This window comes from Vombatus ursinus, unplaced genomic scaffold (genome assembly GCF_900497805.2).
Source record: "Vombatus ursinus unplaced genomic scaffold, bare-nosed wombat genome assembly UNPS02010788.1, whole genome shotgun sequence".
Lineage (NCBI taxonomy): Eukaryota > Metazoa > Chordata > Mammalia > Diprotodontia > Vombatidae > Vombatus > Vombatus ursinus.
In genome coordinates this window covers 3,908,422-3,934,083 of record NW_020950566.1, presented here as the reverse complement: position 1 = coordinate 3,934,083, position 25,662 = coordinate 3,908,422, and the positions used below count along the sequence as shown (strand labels likewise).

The following is a 25,662-nucleotide window of genomic DNA, read 5'->3' as shown; positions in this document are numbered from 1 at the left end:
ACACACACACACACACACACACACACACACACACACACACACACACAGAGCTGCTACCATCTTGGTTCAGACTCCTCCTACCTTTCACCTAGATTATTGCAACAGCCTCTTAATTGGTCTACCTTACTCAAATCTCACTTTTCCAGCCCATCCTACATAGTTCTTCTGAAGTAATTTTCTTTAAGTGCACATCTGACCATGTGTCTCCCTTTTCAGTCAACTCTAATGGCTTCCTGTTTCCCCGGGGATAAAAGATAAACTCCTCTATTTAGCTGTTAAAATCCTATACTGTCTGACCCCAACTTATCTTTCCAGCATTATTGGACATTATTCCTCCTCCAACACTCTGGGATCCAGCACAACTAGCCTTTTCTTTTTTCATGCATACAAGTCTTCATCTCCTGTCTCCATGTCTTTGTGCTGCCCACCCCCCATTACTGGATGAACTCTCTTCTTCCATTCATCCTCAGAGACCTCTCTTTTAAAACACAACTCAGGTACCATCTTCTACATGGACCCTTTTCTAATCTTCCACCTACTAGTTTCCTTAGTCCAAACTATGTTGTGTATGTTTGCTTTTATAATTTTATATTAATGCTGTATGTATTTTTATATGTACTTATTGTCTGCTTCATTTCACCAGGTAAGTTCCTTGTGGATAGAAATCATTTTATTTTGTGTGTGTGTGTGTGTGTGTGTGTGAGTGTATGTATATATGTGTGTGCGCTTGTATTCCTAGCACCTAGCAAACAGTACTGGTACTTTAATAAGTATGTGATTGGTTGATTGTTTGAACAGGAAGGTAAAGGCATTCTCAACTATGGCATATAAGCAAAAGTCAGAGAAATTCTGATTGTTTATTTTAGAGAGGTGCCAGAACATATTTTATCTTCCGGCACTTTTAGGGTACACATGCAGAAGAGGCATTAGACTTATTTAGAGGGTACCCAGTGAATAGAAGTTAAATGGAAACATATTTTTGGCTGAGCTTGAAGAAAAATTAACTAAAAAATAAACTAAAATAAACTATAATTAACTAAAAAATAGAGAAGGCCAAAAATGGAATAGGCTATACCTTCTTAGGTGTAGTAAATTGCCCATCAGTGAAACTGGCCAATTAGAAAAGCTGAATTTTATCAAGTGTAGAGGGAATTACTGTATGGCATGTAATTTTAGATTAGATTGCTTCTTTTAATCTAAGATCCTGTGTTTAATAACTTGGGAGTCTCTAGTTTATTTGAATTTATTTTTGAAAAAGATTTTCAAATATCTGCAATAATTTTGAAATGATTTATTGCTAGCACTGATGGCTATTGAATATATGACAATCAAAGTTTAATATATGGAATATCTGCCTGATTGGGCCTTAAATTTACGATAATAATTAAAGATGATAACTATTTACTATCTGTATTAAAACATACCACTTTGTGAACTATGGGTATTTTGCATATGTTAACTATTTTTGCTGATTTCTCTTTCAACATGCTTTATTTTCACTGTGGTATGGAGGATATATATATATATATATATGAAATAATGAACAATAAACATATTTAATGGGTTTATTAAACATTCAATAGATACATTTCACATTTAATTTCTTTGCCTGAAGTTAATTTGACTTTTTTAATGTGTGTTTTTTATTTTAGCAAGGTCAGCACTACAGATAACTGGTAAGTATTATATATCTCAAAAGAAGTTTCTTTTGTAAGATGGTTCAGTAATGTGTAGTTTTTTAGGGGGCATATCTTCCACTGATGTTAGTTTGCCTATTGTGAAATTCAACATACAGAATTGACCTAGAAATAAAATAATTTCAAATGAGAAATTAGTTACTTTTCAATTTTTACCATTCTTTACATTCTGGACAACCATATTTCAGTATAGTTGGTATCTCTTATAGTCCTGTGAGTTTCATTTTATGTCATATCATTGAAATATTTTAAAATATTATTTTGAGAAGGTATCTATAGGCTTCTCCAGACTGTCAAGTGAGTCCATGACACTCACAAAAAGACTAAGATCCCTTCACTTTACTTCATTCATTAATAGTAGGAACTATAGACCTCACCATCATATTTGTTGGTTTAAGACCTTTTTAAAATCCATTGTAAAAAAAAACAAACAGATTGATAGAAGTTAGAGGCATGATAGTTGACAGAATGGAGAAGAGCCATTTACTCTAAGGGAGTTAGTGTATAGATAAATATACCCAAGTACATTAAAATTTTTTTCTAAATGCTTAAATTGTGTATTTGTTTCAGTGTCTATATAGACTGGCCTTTTAGCATTGGGTTTGACTAAAGTGAAAATGAAATTTAAGACTCAGAAATGTCTGTCTATAAATGGGAAAGAAAATGAAACCATTTAATTCATGAGCTCAGATCTATCTTTCTTAGTCAAGTTTACTTATCTTACCTCAGTTACTAGTATGCCACTTAGGACCTTTTGATTAAACATTTAGAAAGCTTTTTTGAGCTCTGAGAAAACAAATTTTCCAATATAAACCTTAAGGTGCACTGATATAATACACACATACAGAGAGTTATAGCTGAACATACAGCTAGCATATTTATTGAAAATTGTATACTCAATTTTAGATAGTCTAGAAGTAATCTGGTGTAACATGCTCATTTTGCAAGTAAAGGCATGAAGGGGTTAAATTACTTAGAGTTGTTACAGCTAGTTAGTGACCTAGAGGGATTAGAACTAAAATCTGATTCCCACTTATTTCCGTTATGCTATTTCATTTTTTTGTATGTCATTCAAAGGATGTAGTTAATACTTGATTGGTCACTTAGTGTGTTGCCTACTTTGTAGTTAGAAAGAAGAATCATTGATTATTGTCTCATATGAACTATTACTATTTTATTTTGAAATTGTACCTCTTTTCTCTAAAGATACAAAACCTCCCAGATATAAATGTGGGATTTCAAAAGCTTGTCCAGAAAAACATTTTGCCTTCAAAATGGCAAGTGGAGCAGCTAATGTCGTTGGCCCCAAAATTTGTGTAGAAGACAATATGTAAGTATTGGTATAAACTTGAAATTATAATTTTGTGAATTTAACATTTCGATATCATGAATTTATCTTTTTAATATAATCTCTAAAGCTGAGTTGGAATATTTCTTTTAAAAAGAGGCTTGTTAACTTTGCTGATGGTAATTTTCATATTTTAATTGCTAATAATTCATGCACATAGTGTTTTCCGGTAGTGTTTTCACAGTCATTACTTAATTTTTAAAGGTATATTATCTATTTTTCTGAAACTTTTAAGAGAACTTTTTTTTAGAATTGGAGAATGATGTTACTGTTTGTTTAGAAAACTTACTATTATCTTCCTTGATGGCTTTGCACAAGTAGTCTCCCAACTCTGAAATACACTTCCCCTTCACTTCTCAAAAATCCCTTAGCTTTCTTCAAAATATAGCTCAGGCACATCCTCCTTAACTACAACAACAATAACAACAACTAGCGTTTATATAGTGCCTACTATGTGCCAGGCTACAGTATGCTAAATGCTTTACAAATATCTCATTTCATCCTCATGTCAAACCTGGGAAGCAATGCTATTATTATCCATATTTTGTAGTTTAGGAGACTGGGGCTTCTAAAAATCTGATCATCAGATAAATTGATATTTATATATTTACAAAGTTTGCATATTATAGAGGCAAGGAACCTTTTGGTTCCAAAAAGGGCTTTTTGGAAATCCTTTAGAGGTTTCTGTTCCTATTTCTGACAGAGCTAACCTTTGGTACCATAAGTAATTTAATTTTGCTATAGAACTTTGAGATTTCAAAAGGCGACTTTTAGTTCAGTTTTAATGATGTATATTTATTGAGGCTTTTCAAAAATTTTTATTTCATGTGCAAAATCAAATATGTTCTTGATTAGTAGCTAGTAGTCTAATAATTTTTTAAAAAGTACTAACTTGTCCTATATTGGAGTATATCTCTAAGTAATGTTGAAGGTTAAAGTAGTCAACAGAAAAACTTGTTTCTAGTTATTGTAATTAAAGCGATTTCAAAAGAAAGGCATCAAGAACTAAAGATGAGCAATTTTTAATCATTATTTTGTTGGATACTCTTATTTATGGAATTGAGCTAAATTGATATTTTTGATTTTTGATATTTTTGTTAAATTTTTCCAAATAGTATGTTTCTTTCCTAAAGTTGGTATTATATAATTAATGATTCTGTATGCTATAGAATTACATTATAAAACATAGCCCCATTTGTAAACTTTTACCAGCTGCCATTTTGTTTCAAGGTAGTACATTTACCAACAAACCAAATTTCAGAAGTACCTGGCATATTCCTTGCATAGCATACTAGATTTCCTTCAAAATGCTTTTTTAAAGAATTGATGCTGGAATGCAGACATGAAAAAATAGCCAGATAGTAAACTTCTAGGCTCATCGACTTGGAATGGAAATTGTGGAGGTTATTTATTTAATTCAACACTATGATTTTACAGACGAGAGATCCAAGATGTAGAGAGGCTGAATGAGTTGCCCAAAGTCAGATCATGACAGGCAGAACTAGGATGCACCTCCTCTTGTTTGACTTTCAAATACAGCCCTGCTTCTACTGCACCATCTATCTCCTAAAGCCTACCTAAGACAGGCTTTCTTTAGTTGGAAACCCCAGGCATCAAGGCATTTTGTAATGTCTTTTGTTGCTAGGGCTCTTGGAAAGGCGTGTAAAAATCTGTTAACAAGAATATTTATGTTTATTGCAAAAAACAAAACAAAAAAAACATCCCAGTAATGTATAAATTGACTGTGGTGAATAAAAATGAAACAAAATGTCACAATCAAGTAACGGTGTGGCATTTTTGTGGTTACAATAAATTGCATTTTTAAACTTGTTGACTTTAGGACTTAATATTTAATATTGGGATACTAAATACAGGTTCTGCTGTTGTGAAGCTCTATAAACTTAAATGAGTCACCTGCCCTGTTGACGTCATTTTTCTCTTTGATAAATTGAGGGTGTTGGTTCAGTAGAGCTTTAAATTCTGCTTTCTATAGGACTTCCACTAGTAATTTGAGTTTGTTGTCACTGACCTTTGAATATCTTGCATATGCAAGAATATGACATTTTTTTATTGAATGAAGTTAAATACAATAAAATTTATTCTTTTGCTGAGCTATATAAAAAAAAATCTTTTTTTTTTTTTTTTTTGGCTAGACCAGGGGTGGAGAACCTGTGGCTTCAAGGCCACATGTGGACCTCTGGGTTCTCAAATGTGATCCTTTGACTGAATCCAAACGTCACAGAACAAATCCCCTTAATAAAAGGATTTGTTCTGTAAAACTTGGACTGAGTCAAAAGGCCACACACCCAAGGACCTAGAAAACCACATGTGGCCCAGGTTCCCCACCCCTGAGCTAGAGCTATGATTTTCTTTCTATAATGAACTGTGGTAAGCAAATTCCTGCCATCAATGCAGATTCCTAATTGTTCTGTAATTTAATTATTTTGTAATTTATAGTCTTAGTTGCCAGGAGCACTGAAAGTTAAGTGATTTGCCCAAGGTTACACAGCTATGGGGAAGAGGACTTCTTTTTATTCACTGTACCACACAGCCTTAAATACTTAAGTTATATGTTAGGATACTGTATTTAAATTGTATGATGCTGTTTTTCAGTTACAGGCTTAACTTGGACATAAATCTAGCTGTGAAAAAATAAATTTTTAGATGGAGACTTATTAGCTTTAATCAGTATGCTATGCGTTTATTTAGAACATTTTCTTCTTTTTGTATATCCTTTCAGTTAGTTTGACTGTTACAAAATGGGGAGAAAGGATTCTTTTGTTTGAATGCCTGACTCACACTTGATCACATTTACATATCTACAACAGATAACTTGGGAAGTTTTTGATTGTTAATGTTAAGGAAAAGGAATCAGGTAGTCATTAACCTACAAGCCTATGTGCTTACTGCATAAAAGACTTTTTAAAAGGGAAAATGTTGTGTGGGCAGTTACAATTTAGTAAAGGATATTCTGAGCCAGAGAATATTGATTCAGTTCTGGCCTTTCAGTCGGATGCAATGTGGTACTATGTAGGAAATTCAGTATTTGGAGTCAAAGGATCTAGTTTTAAATCCCAGTTCTGCTGCTTATTTTCCCAGTGACCCTGGGAAAGTCACTTAACCTTTGAGCTCAGTATCTGTAAGATAAGGAGGTTGGACTAGTTACCTCTTAAGTTCTCCTTAGTTGCTCTTGATTTGGGATCCTATGACTTTGTAGATAGTTTATTCATCTGTAAAACAAGAAAAAGGCCTGACCTTTATCTCCTCACTCCAGCATTCCCTAAAGGCATTATGGAACCTTAGTGCTAGAATGGAATGCTGGAGGTCAGCTCATTCTGAGGAGGAAAATGAGGTGCATACAAGTGAAATGATTTGCCCAAGGCCGCACTGCTAGAATGTAGGTTGACCAGTTCTACTTTGAAAGCTCTTCTAAAGAATGGGTTTGACTTTTTTCTTAAGCAAAGAATTATCTTATTTAAGACACAATAGATAATTCTTTAAAGTTAGATTAGGGGTTCTTAACATTTTCTGTGTCATACCCCTTCTCAAAAAAATATTTTTAAATAGATAAAGTTGAAAGACATAGGTTTTAAAAAAAAAAACAAAAACAACTGAAATTGGTTTAAATGTTATGTGATAATATTCATTTAAAAAAATATTGTGTGATAATATTTATAAAGCCCCTAGCACAGTGTCTGGTACATAGGAGGAGCCTTCTTTTCTCTTCCCTCTCCCTCGCATAAAATAACCTCAGATCCCAGGTTAAGAACTCTTGTTCTAGATAGAGGTGATGTTAGAAACCATTAATTATATGACAAATAAAATAAAACAACCAGTCGTTTATATCTAGTAACACTAAAAGGAAAAGTTATTGTTATTTTTTTATTTTTTTGTACATATAGCCAATTTAGATTTGTACAGATTTAATCTATAAATAATTGTAAACTGGCTATGAAAAAATAAACATCTTTGCTAGATCATAGTAAGAATTTTAGTAGTTTTTAAGGAAAATCCAAGTTTAAAAGAACTATGAGAGAATTTAAATAAAAATAGATGAAATTTGAAAGTAAGACAAACAAATGCAGAGTAGCATTTACAACTCATACAGTAATTGTTATTAAACTCTGGTTTTGAATCATAATTTATGAAGCCTGATAAATTATAATTCTGCCTTTTGGTTGACTTTGACCTTTATGCAGTCAAAAATCTGTACCCTCTTTACAATTTTAATTTACCACAGGCCTGATTGTTAATTTTGGCAAAATATACATGTTTAAATTAGCATATAGAAATGCTGCCATCTTGTGGAAATCTTTCATCCTACTTGATCATTTATCTTTTCATTATCACAGTGTTAGATTTCTTTCAAATAATGAATGAGACAACCCTTGTAGTTTGCAAATTACATTAAGGGATGCATATTCCTACTTTATTCCTGTTTGGATAACAGTGTGCCATCATCTGTGTACTAGTAAAAAATTACATTGGCGTTTAGTAGTATACCTAGATATCTTTGAAAGACTGTGTGCTGTCACCTAATAAGTTAATCAAACCTTTTGTTTTGTTGTTCAGTTTATTAAGAATTTCTACTTATATCACAATGCTGATTTCAAAGAAACAAAGTAAACAAACTTTAAGATTTGATTCTTCAGTGTGGTTGCTCTAAATACAGCAGATTTGGTTTCAGCATATTAATCTTCCTGTTTTACCACTCAGCTATTTGCAATCTGACTTTTGGCCCCCCTTTCTACTAAAACTGTTCTCCCCAAGATTACTGATTATCTCATTTGTTAAATCTGATGGCCTTTTCAATATATCTCTTTGATATCTCCATAGCTTTTGACACTTACTTTCCACCTCTTCTTCCTCAATATTCTTCGTTTGGATTTGATGACATTTTCTCCTACCTGTTTTCCTCTACCATTCTTTCTTAGATCATTATTCATGCCTCCCCCTACCTTCCCCTCCTCAGGTCTGTCCTGAGCCTTCTCTTCTCTCTCTGTATATAAATATCTGTTCTTCTGGTGGTCTTGTCAGCACTCGTGGATTAAATTATTTTTATGCAGATGACTTAAATTTTTATCTAGCCTTAACCAGTCTCCTGGGCTCCACCTTTTGCAGATCTCCACCTGGTTGTCCTATAGGCATCTCAAAAATCAACATGTTAAAATAGAATTCATCTTTGTCATCCCTTGTTCACCTCCCCCTGCTACAAACATCCCTATTTCTTTTGAGGGCGCTATTTTCTTTTTAGTTACCCAAGTAGCACTATAGATATGCCTTTCCTAGATTTTAGCCAAGCCAAAATTTGATAAATTCTCTCATGCTGTTTTTGGGGATTTCAAACTATAGTCAAATGGCTTAGACTGAAAGAGCAGTCATTAATGTTTGTTCAGTTGTCATTCTCAGTGACTTCCCTAATGAAGTGTCTAGGAGAATTTAGAAGTTTTTATTAATGGCTTAATGGTATGGATATAGTGTTTGTCAAAGTGTGGAGGTGACAAAGGCTAGAAAAGGTATCTAACAGTAGATGATGAGTCAGGATTTGGTATGATCTTAAGATGAATTTTTTTTTAAGATGAAATTTAATAGGAATAAATGTAGTGTCTCAGACTTGAGTTCAAAAAGCAATACAGGAGACATGGCTAGATCTTCTGAAAAATACCTAGGTGTTTTAGTGGATCGCAGAGTCAATATTATGAGCTGTGTGTGACAATTAAAGCAAGCTAATGCAGTCTTAGACTGTATGAAAAGAATAGTTCCCTGGACTAGATATGATAGTCCTCTGTACTTTCTTCAGTTCTTGGTACTACATCTTAGGAAGGACAGTGAGTAACCAGGATGATGAAGAGCCTTGAGACCATGTCATATGAGAATTGTTTGGCCTGGAGAAGAGAAAGGGAAGGAGAAAAGGAAGATCAAGATAGCTATCTTGAAATATTTTAAGGGGATACTCAGTGGAAAAAGGAGATGGACTTGTTCTGTTCGGGGCCAAAGGGCAGAACTAATTGGTATGAATGGAACTTGAAGAAAGGTAAATTTAGGCTGGCTGAAAGGAAAAAAAAAAACAACAAAACCCAAACACTTCCAAACAATTAGAGCTTTCCAAAAGTAGAGGAGATTTGTGTGTGTGTGAGAGAGAGAGAGAGAGAGAGAGAGAGAGAGAGAGGAGAGTGTGTAGGAGATTCTTGTTTAGTTATGGTTGTATTTGGTCTCTGAGGTTCTGTGATGCAAGCTAAATTTCAGAATGTAATTTCACTGCAAATTGTTGCTTCTATCTAAACATGTAAGAGGAAGCATGCCATAGTGCAGTGGTTTCCATTTAGTGATTTGTGAATTCCATGACAATGGCCTAAGGGGTTCACATTGAAAATTCTTTAATCGCACCTTAGGCAGTAATAACTGCTAACAAAAATTATAAGTTGTATACTAAATTGCTCTGGGGTTCACACCATTTTTTGTTGTTCGAAGGAGTTCACAGAGAACCCCTGGGAATTGACCTAGGAGCTGTTCTTGGCCCCATTAAGACCTAGGTTCAAATCCTACCTCTGACCCAAACTAGCTGTGGGCAAGTCATTTAACCTTTCATTATTCTTAAGTGACTCTTCCTTTGTTAATATAAGTGGCTTTTCTGAATGAATCTATGATCTCTTTCCTTAGTACTCCTTCTGTAGGTACAGACTTAATCCCTTTATGCCTTCTCATCCTGGGGAATGTTTTGTGTAAGTCTTTGTGTTAGCCTTCCAAAGAGGATCTAACTGACATGTTGGATGAAGACTTGTCTTTTTAATTATTTGCTGTGGCTACCATTGTAGTACTTGGGCTCTTATCCCTCACTTTTATACATCATGAGCAGGGCGAAATTTTCTTATGGTCATTCATGTCTTTAATGATATCTTTTATAGTGATCTTCTTTTGCAAATCTTTATTAGTAAATGGTAGCTTATTTATCTCCTGTTTTTTCTTTGAGTATGATTGTGTTTCTTGTGAGATACTGGTGTTAATGTAATTCTCAGCCATGTAGCATTTTCAAGATAATATTGGTGTTAGAAATACGGTTTTTTCAGTTGCAAGCGGCTTAGGGTCACTGAAAATAATTTTGTTGCTTTCCAGGTTCAGTGTAGCCTATTTCTCTTTTCAGTTTTTGACCTAGATCTATCTTATATATCAAGTTATTATGGGAAATGAAAAGTAAATTGGGTCACTTATTTGTTTGAAGGCAAGTGCAGAATTGTTATATCATACTTTCAATACATATATACTGTAAGGAGTTCCTTAGGAAATATTTCATAGACTGATAACTAATCAAGAAATATCTTGATCTTTTTTTTATACCTTTTATAGCCTCAATCTTTTAATATATTGTTTATATTTAAGTCATATTGAAATAAGTTTTTAAATAATCATCGCATATATACAGAAGCATCTTTTTGATTTAGTTTTTCCTATGTTAAATTTATCCTGTTGAATATATTATATACTTAATGCTATTCATTCTGTTTTTTCATTACTTCATTTTTAGACCCTGTATTTACTATGTGAAATAATTGCTTCTGAAATTTGTCTTTTTTTTTTTCTTCTTCAGTTTAATGAGTGGCGTAAAGAATAATGTTGGAAGAGGAATCAATGTTGCCTTGGTAAATGGTATGTGTAATTTAGCTTAGTCCTGTATTCAGGGGATATAGGAACCTCAGAGACCTCAAAAGTAATATGTATCCCCAAATCTAGAGAAAAGACTAGAAAATGTTGTTCTTTTAATTGAGACGAAAAAGAATATACATTCTAGCATTGGAATTGTTTCTCTTCTCAGGAATAACCTTCCCTACATTGTATTTTAGGCACATCACCTCATTAAGATACTTTCTGAATATTATTAAGAAGCAGACAATCAACCTCTAACCCTACCTGATCCCTAATGTATAGTCAATGAAAACATGTTGTAAATTTGGGAGCTTAGGGTATCTGAGTAGGTTGAAACGAAGTGGGATAATGTAAGAACAAAGGGTAGTTGCGTGCTTGAAATTAAAAAAGAGCAAAGATTTCAATACTTTTCCAGTATTGACCAGGGAGAAAATTATCTTAACTAGCTCATGCAAATAGCTGGCCTATTTAGACGGTATATCCCTTTAGTGGAAAAGACCATATCAGTTTATCAGAGCTTGGTAGTTTTCTATATACTACATGACATTCTGGTTTTAATGTGTTATCACAGGTTGATTTTCCGTACTGACCAATCCATAAAATAAATATTTACCAAACTCACTGTAAATTATTAAATTGGCATTTTGGTTTATGAGTTGATCTCTTTTGAACTTGGTTAGCAGTTATTGAATTATTCACCCTGGTGAATTGATGAAATAGCTTCTGAACCTGAAAAATGAGAACCAAGGGATAACACCCATCATATGAGTCCAGTAATAATGCTTTACCAGTTTTATCCATTTTATAGTAATAAATGTTGTAACTCTAAGAATACTAGAATATGGAAGTTAAAGCTGCTATGACAGCTTAGGTAAATAAATTGTTTACATATAACCTTTTGTAAACCATAAGACAAAATAAGTTTTTACCCTGAAATTCTTGGATGAACTCTTTTTTTCTCTGTGACCATTTAGTTGTAACCAAGGCAATAAAAATATTACATAAGAGTAGAAGTAAAGGTGTAAATGCTTCCCTTATTTTTTATTTCACCTAAGACAGTATAGGCTTAGTGAATGGAGAAAGTGAAAAATCTTGGCTATGTTTAAGGACTAATTAGGTGAGATGAAAGGAAAGGTACAGAAGCAGTGCTAGAAAAGAAGGATGTAGAATTCTGTAAGCATTAAAAACAAATCTTTTCAGCAAGTTTCTCTAAAGGTCTAAAAGGAACAAACACTAAATATTTATTAAAACATTTATTAAACACTTACTTTGTGCTCAGCACTTTGCTAAGTGTTAGGGATAGAAATACAAGCAAAAATAAAGACTGTCGCCTAAAGGAGCTTACATTCTAATGAGGGAAGTGTAGGAAAGAGAACTAAATAAAGGGCAGGGTAACAGAAGGAAGGTATCTGGTGCAGGAATGTGGTTTTGAAATCCAGAAAGTCAGGAGGGGGTTGAAGACAGGCTTGCCTGAGCAATCCACAAGATGGAAGCTCCAGGAGAAACTTACCAGTAAGAAAAGGGGGTGGGCCTTGTGGAGGAATATTATGGAGTAAGTAAGCCCCCAGTAAGGTAATTTGTTCTAGGGCAAGGAGGCCCTAGGTGCTGAGGAAAATTCCATGATGGGCCAATAGTAAAGAAGGCATGATGCCGAAATCCAGAAAGTCAAGGATGAAGCTGGGAGCAGATTGTTCCCTGGTATCAAGATATGTAGGGGACGGATTGAATTGTATAAGAGCAAGAGTCCTTGCCCAGTAGATGAGTGGTCAAAGGGATGTGAACAAACAGTTCTCAAAAGAATACAAGTAACAACCACATAAAAAAAAGTTCCAGATTACTAATGATAAAATGATAATTATTAAAATAATAAATAAAAATATTAGAACTCTGAGGTTCTACCTTCCGTTATTTAGATTGTCGAAGATACCAAAAAAAAAAGGGAAAATGAAAGTTGTTGGAGGTATCAGAGGGCAGCTACCCTATTGGACTGTTGATGGAGCTTTGAATTACTTCATTTTGGAAAGCAATTTGGAACTGTGCCCTAAAAAGCAGTGAATGGCATACTCTTTGACCAAACTATGCAACTATCAGGACTATACCTCAGAGGTCAAATTCAATTATTGCAACATCATAGGATTAAACTTTAAAGGATTTAACTCTTATCAGTGCAGTTATCTACTATTGGGCAGGTAGGTGGCAAAGTGAATAGAGCTCTGGCCCTGTAGTCAGGAGGACCTGAGTTCAAATTTGACCTCAGACACTTACTAGCTATGTGTTTTCGAGCACGTCACTTACCCCTTTTTTGCATCAGTTTCCTCATCTGTAAAATGAGCTGGATTAGAAAATGGCAAACCACTGTAGCATCTTTATGAAGGAAATCCCAAATGGGGTCATGGAGAGTCAGACACCACTGAAACAATTCAACAACAAGCAGTGAGAAAGCTTGTGTTCTATGCTTAACAGAGTTTGATGGTCTAGTGATGCAGAGTGAGAGATACATTTTCAGACATGTCCAGGATTTATTTTGTTCAGTTATGCTAACTTAGAAGTGAAAGTAGTTTTTTGGGGGGAATATTAATAGTAGTGTTTAAAAAAAAAAGCATTATTTTTCTGTTCTTTGTTTATAGATGAGCTCATGTTTATTGAAGTTTGGCAGCATTTACAAATACTAGTAAAGGACAAAAAAGGACTGTCACAGTGGTTAGTACTATATTATGAAACATCAGGAATTCTTAGCAGCCTGGGAGGAAAAAAGGTGAACATTAGAGAGCGATTGAATCCGTCTTCTCATCTGACCTTTTTGATATTATTACCGTTACATTTTATAGTTTTGAATTAGATTATTAGGACCCAGAGCTTCAAATTTTGTTACTTTTAGCTTACTACTTTTTAAGTAATTTCATATCCATAAGTTAAAACTCTGTCATTACGTATTTTGATCTGAAATATTTCTCTCTTTATAGGAAAAACAGGAGAAGCATTACGCACTGAATACTTTGATATGTGGGGAGGAGGTAAGCAGTATAATGTACTCCTTTAAATGACTCACTCCTGTTTCTAATATTGACTCCCTGATAATTTCCTAGAATGAATGAATAAGCAATTTATTATGCATTGCTTCTTGTAAAGTACTGTACTAAGTCCTAGGGATACAAGTAGAAAAAGGCCCTGTCCTTCAGGAGCTCATATGTTAATAGAAGGAACATAAACATGTAAAGATCATCATGGAAAGTCCCAGTAGTCTTTAAGGGCAGTCTGCTAGGCAAATGGTAATGCATCTTCTTTAGTGATATTTCTTTTGGAACTTTAACCTGCTTCTGATGTTGAGCCATTTAACTGTGCCAGAGACTTTAGTGAGAACATTCGGGAGGACTTCAGAGCTGTCTGTGGCTGCTGAGATGTTGGGGGCTGCAGTATGTGAAGAGGCAGTTACTAGACTATATCTCCACAAGAGTTGCTTCCTTGGATAATGGCTATGGGTGTCAAGCTGGAAGCAAGGCTGGTGGTCTGGGGTACTGCTATTGCTAGTCTCTTAGGTTTACCTATCCACTGGTGGCAGGGATGGTCTGCTCCTTCTGCTTAGGGTTGCTAAAATAGGACTGGTGGCAGAGGTGTGTGTTGGGGGGGAGTCTTGGGTTGTCTTCATCAGGGTGTTAGGGTTGTTGGTGTTCATGTTTACTTTGAGGTGGTAACCATGATTTGACCCTCCTGGCATGAGCTACTTCTTGTCCAGCCATCAGGACACCTTATTGCTTCAGGTAGGCTAGTGTAGTGTGCTCTGGTGGTGGTGGTGGCAGTTGTGGCGGCAGCTGTGGCAAGGATGGTGACTCCTTCATAGGGATTGCTCCTGGATGATGGCTAGAAACAGAACTAAGGATTTTGGAGAAAGTATGCAATAATACACCCGTGTAATGGAGGGGAACAGAGCTTCACTATTTATAATTCTAATCTTGTCCCTTTGTTTTTTGCCTTGTTTTGTTCTCCCAGATGATAGTTCGTGGCTAAGTCATTACCATACAGCTTGCAGTTATTTTAGTGGCCAATCAGGTTTGAACATTTTGAGTCCATTATTTGTTACCAGTATTTCTTGGAGTTTAAAACTGAGAACAATGAATCACTATCTGGATTCTTAAGCTTGAAAGTTCTTAGACCCCATTTTCTGCAGTATGTGGGAGACTACGTTAGTGGAACCAGGTTAGCTCACTCTTCAAATCAGGATCTTTGTGCTTTTGGATGAGACGAAGTATTATTTAGGTAAAAAGAATGACTTCCAACCCTAAATAACCAATTCAGCCTTACAAAGCAGTTTGGTGCCTTCTTACGTGCCTATGTAAACAGTCTCAAGAACGAACTAGTGAAAGGTACAGCAAGTTTGACCTAAGATAAACTTTAGAAGGTGTTGAAAAATAGCAGTCCTCTGGAGCAGTAATAAGAAGTATTAGAGAACACAGAATTTAGTTGGAAGGGATCTCAGAGGTCATCTAGTCTAACAACACATATCTGACCAAAAATCTGTTAAACACACAATCCCTAAGGAGTTAGGCAGTAATTTAAGTTGCCTAGTATATGTAAGTATCTACTCTGTGCCAAGGACTGCGCTAAGTACTCTTCTGGAAGGCCTTCATTGATGGAAAATCCACTGCTTCCTAAGACAGCAAATTTCCACTTTTGAACAACTCAAATTGTTTGCAGATTATTCTTTACATTGAACCAAAATTGCCTGTCTGCAGTTTCCACTCATTGCCTTTAGTTGGGCCCTCTGGAGCCAGGCAAAGCACGGTAGGTGTTAATCCTTCCTTCACATGCCAACCTTACAAATACTTTAATTCAGTTTTTGTTGCCTCCCTTTCCTCCCAAAAGCTATTTCTTCTTCCAATCTTAGTTTGACTGTTTCGTCTTTACACACAAACTAGGAAAAGGTAGTCCATAGTATATTGAGGGCATAGGGAATCGGGGCATTCAGAAAGGAAATTGAAAGATAATTTAGCAAACATTTATTAATCATGTGCAAGATAATGTGCTAGGAAGCCAATAAAAAATAAAAATAGTTGGTGTCTTCAAGGAACTTTAGGAAATCTAAACAAACAGGTAAGTAAATACAGGATAATTTGAGAAAGGCAAGAGGACTAACCAACTTGGAGGAAAAGAAAAAGACAGCAAGGAATTGGTACCTGAGCTGAGTCTTGAAGAAAGATAAAGATTGTAAGAGAAGGAGGGGAGAGGCAAGAGCATGGTTAGGGTAGGACACAGACTGTCAGCCTGTACAGAGATAGGAGATGACATTCCACGTTCAGGAAACAGTAAACAGGCCAGTTTAGGTGGTACTGGATTACACAAAAGGGCCTTGTGTCAAATCTTTAAAAAAAAAAAAAAGAACGAAGCTGGAGCTAGTTTGTTCTGGATTGTAGATGCTAAATCAAGCAGTTGTATTTTATACCAAAGGCAATAGGAAGCAACTGAAGACTCTTAAGCCGGGAAATGACCTAGTCAGACTTGTGCTTTAGGAAGAGTATACTGGCACTTATATGGTGGATGGATTGGAGAAGGGAGAAATTAGAAAAAGAGGACCTGAATATGGGCGGTGGGTTGGTGAGTGAAGAAGGGGATGTGGAAGCAAAAATGTGGCCCTTGAAATCAACAAGACTCAACAGCTGATTAGAAGAGAGGGAATAGAGAGATATGAGTAGAAGGTCTCTCATAATTAGACATAGATACACACACATATACATACACATATATGAGAGTCAGTGTTGCATGGTGGTGAGAGATCAACCTTGGGAGTCAGGTGAGACACCTGAATTCAGGTCTTAGTTGACATTGACTTTGTAACCCCTGGACAAGTCGTTGAATTTCTTAGTGATGCAATCTGATCTCTTAAGACTCTTAAGTTAGCAGAGCAGGTGCAGATCTGAGTTTTGTACAACCAATTCCCCCCCTAGTAATTCCCTTTACCATTGAAATCAGAAGTCCTGTGCTGTCTCCTTCAACTGCTACATATAAATGGATATAGGTAAATATCACTTGAATAAGATTTGCAAAGGACTTTTCATTCATTTTCTCATTTTTTCTTCACAACAACCTGGTGAAGTAGGTACTGAGCTGCTTGAATTTTTTTTTTTCTTTTTTTTTAGTCCTAGTGATAGGCTAGGGAATTCTCTATAGCAATGCAAGAAAAACTTTTCTGTTGCTTAATAGACTTACAGAGTTGCCTGAGGCACTGAGGAGATGAGTGACTGGCCAAGGGTCACACAACCAGAATGTTGTAGAGGTGGGGCAGGAATGGGCTACTTGAATTTTGGTTCAGAGCTTTAATATCTTACAGCTTTTGATAAGTTTACTTCGCCCTAAACTTAACAAGATGCCATGAGTTATTTATTTGGCCCATGTGATGGGTAAAATGTGAAATAACAGAGGAAACAAAGGTTTGAGCTTTTGAGCATATTGATTTACTAAGCAGTGTTTGCCAATTGCATAACAAATTGGGACCAGGCCTCCTCAGCTTGGCACAGGGCCCCAGATACAGGGAGAGACAGATTTTTATGCATCAAAACAACAAATAGGATATAAAGCAGGATGGTTGGTTGGGTGGTTGCTTGTTGTCCTTCTTCTGGAATAGGACCAAAATGTCAAAGCAGGATACAAGATTAGGTAATCTGCTTTCTGATTGGAGGGAAGATTAGGGGCTCTCTGAGTTGGGAGTTAGGGAGGGATAAGTGAGTTTTGAGAGTAGGGAGAGTTGGGAGGGGGAGATCAAGCAGGTAGATTTTTCTGGATTTGAAATGGGATGTCTCAAATCTACGGGAAAATGAAACTTAGGTCTCAAAATGGAGTCAGTTTGGTTCCCACAGTTCTCTCACTAATAATATTAGGAAAACTTTTCATAGATTCAAAAAACTTTATTCAGATATGAGACTACTAGCATCAATTCCTTAAGCTAAAGACATACATGACTGGGGACTCCAGAGCTTATATGTTAATATTTGTGTTCATACTTAGAGTTAGTAACATATAATCAATAATCCTGGTATTGTCTATCCTTTTTTTTTTTTTAACTAGACCTATGAGGTCAGCAGCAGCAGCTTCTTCTCATGAGTAACTTCTATTACCAGTGCACCTTGGCTAGGAGAAAAAGGTTAAGTGATTTGTTCAGGATCACAAGTTGGTTTGAGGCAGAAGCAGGACTTAAGCTCAGTTCTTCATGACTAGCTCTTGTTATCTACTACCCCACATTGCTTCTCCAAGGAAGTGTGACATGATTATCCTTGTGCTTTATTTAGAAAGATGATATTGACTTGCCTTTCTATACCAAAACGAGATTGTTACTGCTTTTTAAAACAAGTCACTTAGGAGTAGTTGTGGTATACTGCAGTCTTTTCAAGTGCAAATAATTGGTAACTTTATTTTATGTGGTCCATGAATAATAAATGCTGCAGTTACAAAGTTTACTCAATTAGAGCAGACCTGATGAGAGCTAGTGGTTCTAGTATGAGAGTCTGTTTAAGTTTAAGTGGGAGCACTTAAGTTGCTTATAGGAGGTAGGAGCTTTGAATGGTATGTCAAAATGTGGTCTTCAGAGAACACTTGCCATTGTAAAATTTCTGATATGTAACTGTTTAGTTATTCTTCTCTTCTGCTTTCCTGGAAATAATTGGTGCCACCAGTTTCGGGTGGTCCACTCTTGAATTTAAAATGCCTCTTGTTCATAATTTCCTTAGTTCTGATGACCCATGGGAATATTGTGTGTTCAAAAACTAATGTAATAGATTTGGGAGCCCCCTATTTTTCTTGCCCTTTTTTGAGGCTCTCAAACTAATACTTGCCATCTAGAACCTTTTTTGGCCTTGAGTGGATTCCTCCTCTTAACTGGAACAGGATAATTATAGCCTGAAGCAAGTACTTTAGGTCTTATGTCCTCTTCACACACAATACAAAGATAGAAAAGAAAGTACCTGCCCTCAAGGAATTTACTTATCTTGAGAGTCCTAAAACCATTTGGAAACTGGGGTATAAATAATCTCTGATCTGCTTTCCACAGCTACCACTAGGGCATTGTACCACCTGGATATATATTCAGTTAGCTATTGATACAAGGTATCAACTTGGAAGAATTATTAGTGTACCCCGTTATTATTTAAACTATTTACAGGACTGTGCTAATATTTTAGTGATTTCTGTTCTGTGATCACACACTAATTGGAAGTGCCAAGAAATACTTTTGTTTTTTCAGGGTTAATTGCTCAGTCATTAAAAATGTAATTATTTTTGTTCTCTTTAGATGTGGCACCATTTATTGAATTCCTTAAGTCTATTCAAGATGGAACCATAGTTTTAATGGGAACATATGATGATGGAGCAACCAAGTATGTATGGATTTTTTTTCTACGTTAAGACTTTATAAATGAATATGTGTATATCAAAGCAGTCTTTTACTACTACAGAGTATTCTTATATTAGGCCACATTTTTATTTTGTTAATTCAGTAGTTTTAAATATAAGGGTGGGAGTGATTGAAATTCTTCGAGTTTAAAATTGGCTAAATAATTCTGTACAACACCTATGTTGTTAAAATTTAGAGGTTTCTCTTTCTCCTCCCCCCCAATTATTGATCAGAGATAATATATGTAATATAATAACACACATACATAAAATATACATACATATATACATAAATGCAGAGAGAGAGAGAATGTTTTATTATTTTAGGAGAAAGTTTTTTTTATCATAATTGTAATCAGTGTACACTTGACAGGCATACTGATTACAGGACTTTTTCTACCCTGCTCCAAAGTAGCTATTGCTGAACATCAAGGTTTCCTCCATCCTTCTCTTTATATACTTAGAATCCATGTGTAAGAACAAGGACTGGAAAGATCTCCACATATTAATAGCTCATTAAACTATTATGATCCTTAACCTCAAAGTACACCAGGCCATGAAAGCTTTAGCAGAAAGTTCAACGTATGTGGTAGAAATATTGGTCAGTCCAGGGGGTGGGGAACCTGTGGCCTCGAGGTCCTCAAGTGTGGCACTTTGACTGAATCAAAACTACACAGAATAAATCCATTTAATGAAAGGATTTGTTCTGTAAAACTTGGACTCAGTCAGAAGGCTGCATGCAAGGACCTAGAAGGTCCCTTATGGCCTCAAGGCCACAGGTTCCTCACCCCTGGGTCAGTCATTCAATTAATAACATTTATTAAGCACCCACTGTGTGCTTGGTGCTGTGCTCATCAATGGAGCAAAACTCTATGCTTATAAATTTTTTGCTTCTTTAGTTTTACTAATTTATTTAGTTGGTATTAAAGTATAAAATGTTTTAATTTTCTGAATATAAAACAATGAGATTAGCCTTAAAAATATTTTTCTAAAGAAATCAAATTCAGCATAGGTTCAGTGTTAGTCTTGTGTATTAGAGTATTATCAACTTGTTTTGTGTTTTCAGCATATCTACTATTTTAATGCATTCAGGGGATTACATTAATTAGGATTATGTCAGAAAATGTGGCCATTATTAAATAAAAGGTACCGATAGGTTTTGACTGTGGGACTGTTAATCTTCTCCTCCCCCCATGTTAGTGTGTGGTGGGTAAAGAGAACTTTAAACCGATGAGCTTGTTTACTTTGATGAAAGGAAAGCTGTGGGGTCATTAGTTTCTAACTTGTCTGTAAAGATAAGTGAAGTCTGTAGTACTTTGTAGTGGCAGGTGTGTAATTGAGGAACCTTTGAAATAACTCATCAATTACCCACCAACTGTTGGATAAACCAGAAGCTCTACTTTATGTCTACAAACAGACTAGGTGCTTCCTTCAACAAGTTGAGGAAAATTCCTCAGTTTGAGGTCCTTCTTCCTTATACAAGCATGTATGTAGGAGGCTTAAATTTGAGTCTGCCCGTTTCACTTCTATAATGCTTTGATGTCATAAATAATAATGACAAAAGTTGGTTTAGATCACTTCTTTCTACTTTAGTAACAGCTTTTGATGCATCTATGCATGTCAGCAACAAACATGGGATGATGACTAAAGACATAGTTTTGGGTTGTACTGCAGAAACAATACCCTACATACAGTTTAGTACAAGTTAAGTGTATCTCTAGTTTAAGAAAGCAAGCTAAACTTAATTTGAGTTTATTTTTAATATTGGTTTCAACTATATGGAGCCATATTTTTTTTAAAATTCCTTTCTACCTAAATTTTTTAAAAATATCAGAACCATAGAATTATAGTTAGAAGAAGCCTTGGGTTCAACTACCAAGTGACAGGAAGTTCACTGCCTAATGAGAAAATTCCATTGTTGGAAGAAGTATATGATTAAAATATATTTATTAAATTAATCTGAAATGTGTTTTTGTAACTTCTCCCCATTGTTTCTGGTTTTGCCCCGTGGAGTGACAAAATAAGTCTGTTCTTTTTACATGATACCTTTTCAGATAGGTAAAGGTAACTGTAGTAAATACAGTAGCTTTCTTTTTTTCCCCCAATTGATTAACATTTCCTTGATTTCCAATTCTTTGCCACCACAGAAGAGCCGATATAAATATTTTTGTACAGATAGGTCCTTTCCTTTTTACTTGATCTCTTTGGGATACGTCATCTGTTTTTAATAACTCCACATATTGGTGTGCCATAGCTTACGATTTACAGAGCACTTTCATATGTAGTCTTTCATTGGTTAACGTAATATCATTTTCCACAAGCAGAGGAACATAGCTCTTTTTTATTTGTTTTATCAATTTTGATGCACTTTAATATCTTCTGGGCTTTAAATTTCCTGACAGAAGTCTGAGGTTCATGCCACACTTGTATTCATCCCTGTTTTAGGTACCTTTCTCCTTTTCTTTCACATTGGATAAAGTCCTCTAGGATCTTAGTGCAGTGCTTAAGTGCTTACTGTTTGGTTGGTGATTATATGGTGAGAATTTTTAAAAAGGATTTCCTAGCTTTTATTGGACATTTTCCCTCACTTTTAGAATCACTAGTCGTGTATTCACACCTGTCTTCTTTTCCTCAACTTTTTGAAATCTGTTCTCCTCTTGTCTGATGTACATTTTTATATATTCCTTTTCTTTGCTATTTCTAATTAAAAATGGACATTTTTTATGCTAAAGTTCCTTTTTCCACATAACCAACTAATTATTCCTTGTTAATTAGAATTGATTCCAGAGTAGTAGTAACCCTTGCTGAATAAGAAAATTAGTATCAAAGCAAGTGTCAGATATTTCTGTTTCATTTTCTTTGAGATTATACTACCAGAAGATGTTAGGATAATTGAAACTTCCAGTGCTTTGCACTTGCTTTTGTGCCAGTATTATAATCTCTACTAAGAAAGCATCATCTAGAACAGCTAGATGGCATAGTGGATAGAGCACCAGCCCTGAAGTCAGGAGGATCAGAGTTCAAATCTGACCTCAGACACTTAATAGCTGTGTGACCCTGGGCAAGTCACTTAACCTTGATTGCCTTGCCATCACCCCCAAAATAAGAAATCGTCATCCACACCATGTCCTTCTAGATAATAACAAATTATAACATAATGTAACATATGTATATAATAAAATAACTATAAAATATAACATAATAAAAACCATTCTGTCATGTTTTTATACACTTCTAATATGATATTTGTTGCTATATGGAAGACATCTTTTAATTATAAGAGCATTTTCAGTAATTGGTATGGCTAACAGTTGATGAGTTAACTTGCCACACAAGCCTTGTGCTCTGTGCTGTGGCTGTGAGGGGAGACATGTACATATATAGACACTGACAAGATAGATAAAAGGTGATGGGAGGAGGTGGAAAGAAAGTGCTAGCAGCTCAGCTAGGGTAATAAGCAAAGGCTTCATGTAGAAGATTATATTTAAGCTGAGCCTTGAAGGAAGCTATGAAGAGGCAGTGAAGAGAAAGCAGTTCATTCCAGGCATGGAATACAGCCAAAGTAAAGATAATGTAGATGGAGCATCTTGAGTGAATAACAATAATAAAGCCACTTTGGCTGGATTGTAAAGAGGTTTGAAAGATAGGAGGGGTTCAGTTTGTGAAGGGCTTTAAAAGCAAAACAGAAGATTTTATATTTGATCATGGAGGTGATAGAGGCACTGTAGTCTTAGGGGAATGACATTCAGTCTGTGCTTTGGGAAAATTACTTTGGCAACTGTATGGAGAATGGATTAGAAAGTGGAGGTACTTGAGACAGGGAGAACACTTAGTCTATTTCAGTAGTCTTAAAGTAGAGGTAATGAGGGTCTGAAGTAAGGAGGAAAAATATGGTTGTATGCAAGGCAACTGACTGAATACATAGAGTTGTTCACCCAGGTTGATGAATTTAGAGACTTGGAAAATATCACTTTGGTAGAAATAAATGAAGTCTGGAAGAGGAATGGATTTGGGGAAAAAGATAACAAGTTTTCTTTTAGTCATGTTGAATTTTGTGACTCCTATTCAACATCCAGTTTTAAATTATAGAGATAATGACATAGCAAATGAGACAGAGAAGGTAGCAGTCAAATAGGAAGCAATAAAATCAAGATAATAGTGTTACAAAACCAAGAAGTAAGGAGTGACATTTCTAAGTACCTTTTATGTACTTTAAAATAATTTTTTTAAATTAGCAAAAAATATTTTCTCTCCACTCTCATTTCCCCTCAAATTACTGGAAAAGCAAAACTCTTGTTACAAATATACGTAGTCAGGGAAAATAAATTCCTTTGTTTTCCAACTCTAAAAAAATGTCATTCTGTATACTGAGTCTGTTACCTCTCTGTTAGATGGTGAGTGATTGGCTCTCCATAATTGTGGTTGGTCATTGCATTGATCAGTTCTTAAGTCTTTCAAAGTTGTTTGTCTTAAAATGTTCTCCTGGTTCTTTTCACTTCACTCTGCATCAGTTCATATAAGTCTTACCAGTTGTCTCTGAAACTGTCCTTTCCATCATTTCTTATGACACAGTGATACTTTGTTATGTTCATATACTATTATTTGTTCAGCCATTCCCCATTGATGGACACTCCCTTAATTTCCAGTTCTTTGCTGCTACAAAAAGAGCTGCTATAAATATTTTTATACATATATATCATTTTCTTCTTTCTTCAATCTCTTTGGGATATAGACCTAGTAGTGAAGTCTCTGGGTCAAAGATGTGCACAAAGATATGTAGTAACCTATAAAAATGCGTATACCCTTTGACCCAGTAATAGCACTTCTAGGGCTATATCCCAAAGAGATCATAAAAATGGGAAAATGACCCATATGTACAAAAATATTTATAGCAGCTCTTTTTGTGGTGGCAAAGAATTGGAAATTGAGAGGTTGCCCATCAGTTGGGGAATGGCTGAACAAGTTGTGGTATATGAATGTAATGGAATACTATTGTGCTATAAGAAATGATGAGCAGGCAGACTTCAGAAAAACCTGGAAAGACTTGTATGGGCAGATGCTGAGTTAAGTGAGCAGAACCAGGAGAACATTGTACACAGTAACAGACACGTTGTGCAGTGACCAATGTTGATAGAGTTGGCCCTTCTCAGCAATGCAAGAATCTAAGACATCTCCAAAGGTCTCATGGTAGAAAATGCTATCTACATCCAAAGAAATAACTATGGAGTTTGAATGCAGATCAAAGCATGCTATTTGCTATTTTTTTCTTCTGTTTTATTTTGATTTCTCTTGTGGTTCCTCCTATTGGTTCTAATTCTTCCTTACAACATCACTAATGTGAAAATATGTTTAATAGGACTGTATATGTATAGCCTATATCATATTGAGCACCATCTTGGGGAAGAAGGGGGAGAAAATTTTAAAACTCAAAAGCTTATGGAAGTGATTGTTGATAAATCAAAATAAATTAATGATAATAATAAAAAAAGAAAATGCTTAAAAAAAAAGATATGTAGTAACTTTGGTTTTAATTCCAAAATTATTTCCAGAATGGGGGCAGGTAGGTGGTGAAATGGATAGAGCACCGGCCCTGGAGTCAGGAGGACCTGAGTTCAAACCTGGCCTCAGACACTTGATGCTTACTAGCTGTGTGACCCTGAGCAAGTCACTTAACCCCAGTGTCTAGCCAAAAACAAAGAACAGAACAAAAACAAAAGATGCCTCCAGAATGGCTAGACCAGTTCACAGCTTCACCATTTACTTTTTATTTTTTTTCTTAATTTTTATTTATTTATTTTTTAGGCAATTGGGGTTAAGTGCCTTGCCCAGGGTCACACAGCTAGTAGGTGTCAAGTGTTTGGTCTGAGGCCAGATTTGAAGTCAGGTACTCCTGACTTCAGGGCCAGTGCTCTATCCACTGCACCACCTAGCTGCCCCACACCATTTACTTTTTAAAATAAGGATCAGATATAAGAAACAGTGGAAAAAACAAAAAGCACACTAAAATATTCATTTCAAATTTCAAATTGCTTCTGAACCTCTTAGTAGAACAAACAGCTAGGCTAAATTAATGTATTCTCTCAAAGCAGAATTTTAAATTATGTAAATTAAAAGGAAAGAAACTAAATACCACTGTGATTCAGGTATTTTTTTAGTTAAATTTACCTGGACTATCTCCGTAATCCAGAAACATACATACATACACATATAGTTTGCATGAATCAAGCCAAAATTTGTACATATTTTTTGCTTTGTATCTCTAACAAAACCTCAAAATATAAAGTGACTTCAAAAGATTTATTTATTCTTTTTACTTGATGGCTTGATATAGGCAGCTTTTATATGGAAATCATTCAACTTTGGGGGTATATTTTACTTTGTGAAATTAACATGTGCTACCATTTTATAACATGGGAACAAGTTCATTCTTTTGCAGGCTGTTTATTTTCTCCTTAGGTATTATTGTGGCCCAGGACATTAGAACTAGAAAAGTTTGAGTTAACTTCCCATATTCCCACAACTTCGTTTTGGGATATTTGTGAACAAAGGAGCTATAGAGCAGACTGGGATGGTTTGAGCTAACTTTGCCCCCAGTTAGAT

At 35.2% G+C, this 25,662-nt stretch overlaps 1 protein-coding gene across 6 annotated transcripts in view; it reads left to right on the top strand.

Moving 5' to 3' along the window:
- The window catches only part of FAM3C (family with sequence similarity 3 member C), a 79,850-nt gene that overhangs the window by 29,120 nt on the left and 25,068 nt on the right, over positions 1 to 25,662 (top strand). For all 6 annotated transcript variants that reach the window (XM_027855169.1, XM_027855172.1, XM_027855171.1 and 3 more), the window contains exons 4-8: positions 1,653 to 1,676; positions 2,904 to 3,027; positions 10,631 to 10,689; positions 13,650 to 13,700; positions 18,962 to 19,046. In XM_027855169.1, the coding sequence (XP_027710970.1) occupies positions 1,653 to 1,676; positions 2,904 to 3,027; positions 10,631 to 10,689; positions 13,650 to 13,700; positions 18,962 to 19,046 (343 nt within the window). The remainder of the gene's footprint in view (positions 1 to 1,652; positions 1,677 to 2,903; positions 3,028 to 10,630; positions 10,690 to 13,649; positions 13,701 to 18,961; positions 19,047 to 25,662) is intronic.